Source organism: Panthera pardus, unplaced genomic scaffold (assembly GCF_024362965.1).
Source record: "Panthera pardus isolate Hobbes unplaced genomic scaffold, ASM2436296v1 HiC_scaffold_10, whole genome shotgun sequence".
Classification (NCBI taxonomy): Eukaryota; Metazoa; Chordata; class Mammalia; order Carnivora; family Felidae; genus Panthera; species Panthera pardus.
In genome coordinates, this window is record NW_026526655.1 from 103,188,539 (window position 1) to 103,197,291 (window position 8,753).

An 8,753-nucleotide genomic window follows, 5' to 3' on the forward strand; every position below is an offset into this window, starting at 1 on the left:
CCCACGCCTCGCCCAGTGCGCCGGCGGCCCGAGGCGCTCGGCTAGGGCACTGCAGCCCGGGAGCGACATCCACCCGCGGAGCCAGCCCGGGGCCGCAACCGCCGCCCCCGCCTCGCCAAGCTCGAGAAGGTGCACCCCGGGAGGGCCGGGGGCGGCCGGCCGCCGCGGCGAGAGTTGTTTCTCCCGGTCGCAGAACGAGGGCAGGGCCTGCGCGACCGCGGGGAGGGGGGCAAGCACCGGGATCCCGGGCCGGGAGCCCGTCGGTGTCGCCCGCCGCCCAGTTGGGCGAGGGTCCGGGGCGCCCACGTGGTGGGAAAGTTTCGAGACTGCAAAAGTGGCCGGGCATTGCGGGGGTGGGGGGAGGGGAGCGGGCCGGCTCGCCCCTCCTTCCCGCGAAGGCAGAAAGGAAAAAAGCGGGGGGAAGCGGGGGTGGGCGTGGGGAGCGGGCGGCAGCGACCTGAACAGATTCCGCCCCCCCTCTCCGGGGGAAAGCCGGAGCGGGGAGGCACGGACAGCCTCCTCCCGCATGGCCAGGACGAGACTCGCTCACCACCACCCCCCCTTTTTTTTTATGCCAACGTCTATCTCAACGCGCGCGCACTTACGGAGATTGTGCGGCTTTTTTTTCCCCCTTGGGAGAAAAAACGAGGAGAGTAAAAGAAGAGAGGGCAAAGAGAAGAACTCCTCGGCAGGCTCTGCACCGTGTCGCGGCCGGGCACGGGGACGCGGCCGCCACCCGCCCGCTCTCTCCCGGCCCTGCGGCGTGTGCCAGTGGGAGAGCGAGCTAGGGCACCCGCACCCGGGGACGCTGCGAGACTTTTAGGCGCTCGAACCAACCTCGCCGCCGCCGCCGCAGGCAGGAGAGACAGGGGCGAGAAGGGCCCTGCCTCCGCCTCGCCTTCCTCGCACGGCGCCCCGCGCCTGGCCGGCCCGCGCAGGCAGGCGGAGGGAGGGAGGCAGCGACAAGGCGGGCGGAGCGGAGGCCCCGGCGGAGCGCGCAGCGGCCGGCCCGCCCGCCGGTGGATGCGGCGCCCCGGGAGCCTAGAGACAACTTTGCCGTGTGACGCGCCGGGAGGACTGCAGGGCCCGCGGCCGGGGGCTCCGCGCCGCCTCTGAGCGGGGCCGCGCGGCCAGCGCTCCCCGGCGCTCCCGCCACTGCGCTCGCCCCGTTCCGCCGCCCACCCGCCGGCCCGCGGCGAAGACTACCGGCCCGTCGCCGGCAGCCGCGGCCCTTCCTCGGCGCTCAGGTGCGAGCGCGGGGCCCCGCCGCAGCGCCCGCCGCAGCGCCGCGCCAAGCCGCGCCCGGCTCCGCTCCGGGGACTCGGGCGCCTTCGCTTCCGTCTCGGCCAAGTTGCGTCGACCAGCCCTTTCGCCACCTTCCCCTCGCGGCGGCCAAGGCGCCGCCACCGCCGCTTTCGCTTCACCGGAGCTGGGGGCTGCGGGGCCCCGACGCGGAGAGGATGGGGGGAAGGCTGCAGATGCCGAGGCGCCCTGAGACGCCCGCGCGGCAGTGACCCTCCGACCCCCTCCTCGGCTGCGCGCCTCTCCGGCCCCCGCGGCCCTCGGCGCCCCTTCCCCGTCGCGCGGGAACCCCCGCGGCCCGGCCGGCCCCCTCCCCCTGCTAGCCGGCGGCGGCCCTCCCGGCGGGCGGGCGGAGGCCCGGGCGGGCGCGGGCGGGGGCGGGGCGGGGCGGCGCGCCGGGAGCCCGGAGCCCGGCCCTGCGCTCGGCTCGGCTCGCCTCGCGGCGGGCGCCCTCGTCGCCAGCGGCGCACCATGGACGGGCTGCCCGGTCGGGCGCTGGGGGCCGCCTGCCTCTTGCTGCTGGCGGCCGGCTGGTTGGGGCCCGAGGCCTGGGGCTCGCCCACGCCCCCGCCTTCGCCCGCCGCGCCGCCGCCGCCCCCGCCGCCCGGAGCCCCCGGCGGCTCGCAGGACACCTGCACGTCGTGCGGCGGCTTCCGGCGGCCAGAGGAGCTGGGCCGGGTGGACGGCGACTTCCTGGAGGCGGTGAAGCGACACATCTTGAGCCGCCTGCAGATGCGGGGCCGACCCAACATCACGCACGCCGTGCCCAAGGCCGCCATGGTCACGGCCCTGCGCAAGCTGCACGCGGGCAAGGTGCGCGAAGACGGCCGCGTGGAGATCCCGCACCTCGACGGCCACGCCAGCCCGGGCGCCGACGGCCAGGAGCGCGTCTCTGAGATCATCAGCTTCGCCGAGACAGGTGGGTCGGTCCCACGGGCGGCCAGCTGCGGCCCTCATTCCCCACCCTCTTCCACTCCCTTCTCCTTGCCCGTTCTGGCCGCCGCAGCCAGTGCACCTTGGGGGAAACGTGGACTCCCGGCCCTGCCGTTCGCCCCTGGCCCTGTGCACCCCGTCCTGGTTGCCGTCCTCCTCCCTCAGGCAGCGTACCCCTGCTCCCCCGTCCCCGCCGATGAGCGCCTCGCCCTCCACCACTGCTCTGAAACCGGGCCCCAGCGCCTCTGGGCGCGCATCCCCCTCCCGGCAGATGCATGCGGCCCTGGCTCCGCGGGCACTTGCTTGGTGATTGCTTAATGTTTTTGTTTCCCACGATCGGAGTGTAGGCTTAGCAGTGTGGTTGGAGATGTGTGTGCTTGTTGATATCCGTGGGCCGGAGAAGTAAGTGTGTGTGTGTGTGTGTGTGTGTGTGTGTGTGTGCGCGCGCGCCTGTGCCTGCGTGAGAGGCCCCGGGGCCGCTTCCATCGCCGGGCAGCGTGGGCTTGCCAGGATTGCTGAAGCCTCACTGGGGAGAGCTAGGCAACCTCTCTTCCGATTGTGTGGGCACCGGAATCGGGCGGAAGGCAGGCTTCTCAACAGGTCCCATCATTTACGCAGAGAAAGACGCGGCTTGGGGGCAGCCCCGTGCCTCTAGGCTTGCCTGGCAGCGGCAGCAGCCCCCTCACTTTAGAGCCGCAGAGTTGGTAGTTAACAAAGGGTAGGAGTCCTTTTGGGAATTTTCTTCCGGCCCTGGATTGCAAATTTCTACCACTGTCTAAATATAATAATAGAGAAAATCTTTCGGAACTTTAAAAGAAGAAGGAAAATGTGCCCGCGCGGAAATGCTGCAAGTGCTTTCCACTCCGCTGTCCTTTTCAGGACTTGAATGAGCCAGGCTGGCTTTTGTGCCTGGAGCTCAGCCCCATTTGTGCCGAGGGGACTGCGGAGAAGGTCGCAGAGGGGGAAGCCCTGGTGCGGGCTGGGCTGGGGTGGGCAGGGAGCTTGTGGGAGGGGGGAGCGGTTGTGTCACCAGGCTGAAAATGCCCCCCGCTCTTCCAGGCAGCAGGCAGACGGTGCTGGTGCCGCCTGGGGATGAAAAGGGATGAAAAGTTTTGCATGGCCGAGTGTGGAGAAAAGCAGAGACAATCGGGCTGGTTTGTGCTTAGAAAGAAATGCATTGCCGTTTTAGCTGTCCGACCGAGTCAGGGAAAGCTCGACATGCAATTAGAGAGCTTGGATTAAAAGGTGCTTTGGGGCCCAGAGTAGAAATGTGATTCTGGAAGGTCGAGGAGGCCTTTTGGTCCCGGTGGCACAAAATGACAGCGGGGGCTGGTATATTTCTGGTCCGTTTCACGGAGCCAGCTCTTTGACTTATAAATAACAGATTCAGGTCACAGGCAGCTCGTCCAAGACCAGCTTTTAAGGCTGCACTTTCCCCCATTTCAAAGTCAGATGTCAGTGTTATTAGAGGAGCCAGGCGAAGCCTGAGGAGGGGGCTGCAGGGCGGTGGTAGGAGGTTTGATAAAACCAGCTATGGCCACACAGTTGCCTTATTTGTTCTTCTTGCCAAAAAAAAAAAAAAAAAAAAAAAAAAAAAAGAGAGAGAGAGAGAGAAAGAAAGAAAAAGAAAAAGAAAAAAGTACAAATTGTCAGAAGAGTCACTGAAAAATGTAGGATGAGCGTGTGTAGTTGTATCTCGGTTGGCATGGTTTCTCTTCTTGTTGAGCTGAATTATGGAGGAAACTTAACAAGCCAGTTCCCCTTTTCCTCGGAGATTTTGAATGCGCCATTAACGGGGAGCCGGTGTCTCACGAAAGGAGTGGACCTCAAGTTTCAAGGCTGAAGGTCCTGTCCCTTGGAACTGGTCAGAAACGAGGGCTGCGCTTTGCAGCCTGCAAAGCACACGTTCCCGTGTCAGAAATCTGAGCAGAGCTCGCTTGTTTGCAGTGGAGGATCCACTGGGGGTTGGATCAGATCATGCTTAGGTAAACACTAGGAAGAGGCAGTAGGTGGCTCAGCTTGATTTTGCAATGCCCGGAGTTAACCAAAAAAAAAAAAAAAAAAAAAATTCTCTACTGAAACAACCCACCCCAAAATCCTCGGTGCGATCCTGGTTTTGTTTTCCAGATTTCACAGATACCCATAACAACTTGTTAAGATCTTGGCCTCTTGACAAGTTCCTCTGTTGAGCTTTGAGGCCTGACAGCCTGTCTCCAGGGAGCCCTGGCCTGGGAGAGGTGAGGCAGGATTTTATAGGCCCGGACCCTCCAGCTCCAAGTCGGTCCGGGTTTCTCAATGGAAAATGATTTTTCTCTGCCTCTCCCAGGTTCCAGTGAGAGGCCCTGGCCCCAGAAACTGTATTTCTGGTCAATAACGTTTTCCAGCTGCGTGGCAAGTTCACATTCCAGCATCAGGCAGCAGAGTGTCTTTCCGCGTTGCCTCGTGTTCTCCTTGAATTAACTTGGCCTGCTCTCCCACTTCTCCGCAGATGGCCTTGCCTCCTCCCGGGTCCGCCTGTACTTCTTCATCTCCAACGAAGGCAACCAGAACCTGTTTGTGGTGCAGGCCAGCCTGTGGCTTTACCTGAAGCTCCTGCCCTACGTCCTGGAGAAGGGCAGTCGGAGGAAGGTGCGGGTCAAGGTGTACTTCCAGGAGCAGGGTCACGGCGACCGGTGGAACGTGGTGGAGAAGAAGGTGGACCTCAAGCGCAGCGGCTGGCACACCTTCCCGCTCACCGAGGCCATCCAGTCGTTGTTCGAGCGGGGCGAGCGCCGGCTCAACCTGGACGTGCAGTGTGACGGCTGCCAGGAGCTGGCCGTGGTGCCGGTGTTCGTGGACCCCGGTGAGGAGTCGCACCGGCCCTTTGTGGTGGTGCAGGCGCGGCTGGGTGACAGCAGGCACCGCATCCGCAAGCGGGGCCTGGAGTGCGATGGCCGGACCAACCTCTGTTGCAGGCAACAGTTCTTCATCGACTTCCGCCTCATCGGCTGGAACGACTGGATCATCGCGCCCACCGGCTACTACGGGAACTACTGTGAGGGCAGCTGCCCGGCCTACCTGGCAGGGGTCCCCGGCTCCGCCTCCTCCTTCCACACGGCCGTGGTGAACCAGTACCGCATGCGGGGCCTGAACCCCGGCACGGTGAACTCCTGCTGTATCCCCACCAAGCTGAGCACCATGTCCATGCTCTACTTCGACGACGAGTACAACATCGTCAAGCGGGACGTGCCCAACATGATTGTGGAGGAGTGTGGCTGTGCCTGACCGCGGCGGGGCTGCGGCGGCGGGGCGCGAGGGCAGTCCCAGAGGGTCTCCTGCCAGCCCCTGTGGGCACCGGGGGCCCAGCCGGCTGAGCGCGGTCCTTCCGGTCCTCCCGTTGGGCTGCCCGGGAGGTGCCGGGGCGAGGCCTGAAATATTTTTCTACTACTTCATCGAGCAATCAGTCAAAGCCAGAGCAAGAACCCTCAACTGACATGAAATACTTTCAGATGCACACGTAGACACGCACAGCCAGACGCATCCTGCCACCCACACAGCAGCCTCCAGGATACCAGCAAATGGATGCGGTGACAAATGGCAGCTTAGCTACAAATGCCTGTCAGTCGGAGAGAATGGGGTGAACAGCCACCGTTCCCACCAGCTGGCCCGGCCACTCTGAATCGCGCCTTCCGAGCACACATAAAAGCACAAAGACAGAGACGCAGAGAGAGAGAGAGAGAGAGAGAGAGAGAGAACGAGAGAGAGCGCACGGGAGCCACAGACAGGAAAAGCAGATGCGGGGGTGGGGAGCGTGCGGACAGGCGGGAGGGCTGCGTGGCCCCCTTTGCTTGTGTGCAAAGCCTGCCATGCCTCAGCATCTCCTGGCTCAGACGTGTTGGCTTCCTTCCCTGCCTGGGATCCTTCATGCTGCAGGACCAGGGGGGCCTGTCTTTTCCCACCCTTGTGGAGAGAAAGAGGCCCAGAAAGGACACAACCTGCCAGAGACCGTGGAGCAGTGGCAATGACCGTTTGACTGTTGCTTGGGTCCCTGGCGTGACTTCTGTGTGTGTTTGTTTTGGGGTAGGGAGGGAGGGAGAGGAGGAGGGTCTTAATTTGATGCTTTAACTGATCACTAGCAGTTGACAGGTCATTCATTCCAGTTGTATAATTGAAAAGGGATTTTTTTTTTTTTAACCAGGTATGACCTTTTAAGTTAAAATTTGAATTGTTTTACACGGGAAGAAAACTAAAAGTTGCAATCTGTGCCCTTCACTGGGGATGTTCCTCTAGGACTTATTGGGGAGGGGTGGAAATGACCCCCGAGGCAGGGGAATGAGCCCCGAGGAGGAAATGGTGCAGTGGAGGCATTCTGGAAATGCTGGTGTTGGGGGGTGGGGGTGCCTCCTCCCCCAGCGGGGTTGTGGGAGGGGAGCAGTTTAGCCGGTCTTGGAGAGATGGGGAAGGCTTTCAGCTGCTTTACAGAAGTTGCCCGTGTGGGTCCCGGCCACCAGGGCCGGCCATGGACGTGGCCCCAGCCTGCTCGCCTGCCCGCCTGCCCCTCCTAGCACTTGCCGACTTGCCTGAACGCACATGATATAGCACTTGCCCAACTGCGTGTGTCCAGAAGTGGCCCTTGGCATATCACTGAACTCGCTCACCCCCAGATGTCCAAGTGCCACGTGAACTATGCAATTTAAAGGGTTGACCCACACTAGATGAAACTGGACTCGTACGACTCTTTTTATATTTTTTATACTTGAAATGAAATCCTTTGCTTCTTTTTTAAGCGAATGATTGCTTTTAATGTTTGCACTGATTTAGTTGCATGATTAGTCAGAAACTGCCATTTGAAAAAAGAAGTTATTTTTATAGCAGCAAAAAAAAAATACAGTTAAATGTATTATACATAATTTTGGAACCAAAGAGGCCAACAGATCAGTTTTAATTTTTATTAGATGGTGAGGCCATCTTCTGTGAGGTAGACGTTCTGAACAATCCCGTGAGTGGCCTGCCAACGTTTCAGGGTATAAATGGATTTTGTTTATTCAGTTTGATGTGTCTTTTCTATCTTCACACACCCAGAAGGTACAGTAAAAATGACTATGGTAGAATGCAGGTGTGCGTCCTTAATTCCCCACCTTTATGTTTATTTAATAAAGCTCCCCTTAGGTTCTGTTTCATAATAATTTAAAACCAAACAATTTTCCCATAGACTTGCTGTTAAAGTATTTTACATCTGTGTACAGTTTAAGAAAATAAAAGATCGAGTGCCACAGGCTTCCTGCCTGGTGTGGTGTGTGGGGCGGTGGGGTCCGGGCTGGAGGCGGTGGCGGGGAGGAGGGCGGCGTCCAGGCGTCCAGCTTTGACGCTGGTTGCCTCCGCGGCCCGCTCCCGGCGCTCTCTGAGTCCTTGCCACGAGCACGGATGTCAGTCGGAGAGGCCAGGAAAAATGGCAGAAGATCAACATGAAGGACAATTAGCAAATCCAGGAATTACACGTTTGTTTACCCTCCTTCTCCCGAGACTAATTATGTTTTACTAAAGGCGCATCTATTACCGCTTGAAAGTGCCGGTTTGAGCCCCCGTCCCTGGAAGGAAATGTAAAACCTGGAAGGTTGAAGTGCAGCTGACCTCCGTGCCATGTATTTACTGATCTAGGTGACTGTAACCCAGAAGAGGCTAGGGCCTTGGGAACAGAAGGGTGAACAGAAAGGAGGCCGTGAGTATGCTAACTGTCCTTGCCTGTGGGGATTTGAACTGGAGTAGGTGGTGGTGGTGGTTTTAGTACTGACAGACGTCCAACTGCAATGGCAGGTCTGACTTGAGACACCCACAAAGTGCTGTTGTATGTCGTGCTTTTTTGGGGAAGCAATTTCACCATTTTCCAAAGTCGGGAATCTGAGGTGCGGAAAGGTTCAGAGCTTGCCCGAGGTCAACACAGCTGGCACAGGCACCCTGGGCGCTTGAGCCCAGGTGCTGTGGCCAGGCCACCTGTTCTCTGGGAGGACGGCAGCCCTAAAGCCTCGCCTTCATCCGAGGCCCTGCAGAGCCATGGGGCTGGGCCTTGGTCTTTGGGTCACATGTGGTCTTCCCAGAAAATCTCAGGACAGTTGAGCAGGTGGGACCTTACAGATTGATTTAACCCCGTGAAGGTAACAGTGGGGAAACTGAGGGAGGCCCTGGGCAGCAGGAGGGACATATCTCGATTTACACAGCCATCTGGTAGCAGGAGGCAGCCTCTGGCCTCTTTTCCCATCCTTTGCCTATCCGAGAGAGCTACTGCTCCGCCGGCGTTTTGTCCTAAGGGGTGGATTTATTGATCTGCAAAGTCTACAGACGGTATACAAGTTAATAGGGGTGAAGAGGAAAATTTCATTAAAAAAGACCTGGCCTGGGCATTTGGGGTGTAAGTCAGGATCCAGCCGCTTCTCTGCTCTGCAGTGGGCTGCATCCACCTGCTGCTGGCTGCTCCAGGCCCTTGATCCAGCCCCTGACCACCCCTGACCCAGGAACTTTCGCCGGCAGCCTCTAGGAGGGGC

The 8,753-nt window shown here is 60.1% G+C and overlaps 1 protein-coding gene across 1 annotated transcript; it reads left to right on the forward strand.

Annotated features, from left to right (window-relative positions):
* Positions 1–439: 439 nt before the first annotated feature.
* INHBB (inhibin subunit beta B) lies at positions 440–7,492 on the forward strand. Its single transcript, XM_019469518.2, has 2 exons — positions 440–2,221; positions 4,724–7,492. Exons 1-2 carry the CDS (start codon positions 1,774–1,776, stop codon positions 5,497–5,499), a joined length of 1,224 nt encoding a protein of 407 aa, XP_019325063.2. The 5' UTR covers positions 440–1,773; the 3' UTR covers positions 5,500–7,492.
* Positions 7,493–8,753: the final 1,261 nt, after the last annotated feature.

Coding starts and splice junctions, on each gene's coding strand:
- INHBB (XM_019469518.2), top strand. CDS start 1,774: ATGGACGGGCTGCCCGGTCGGGCGCTGGGGGCCGCCTGCCTCTTGCTG. Junction 2,222..4,723: donor CATCAGCTTCGCCGAGACAG/GTGGGTCGGTCC, acceptor ACTTCTCCGCAG/ATGGCCTTGCCTCCTCCCGG.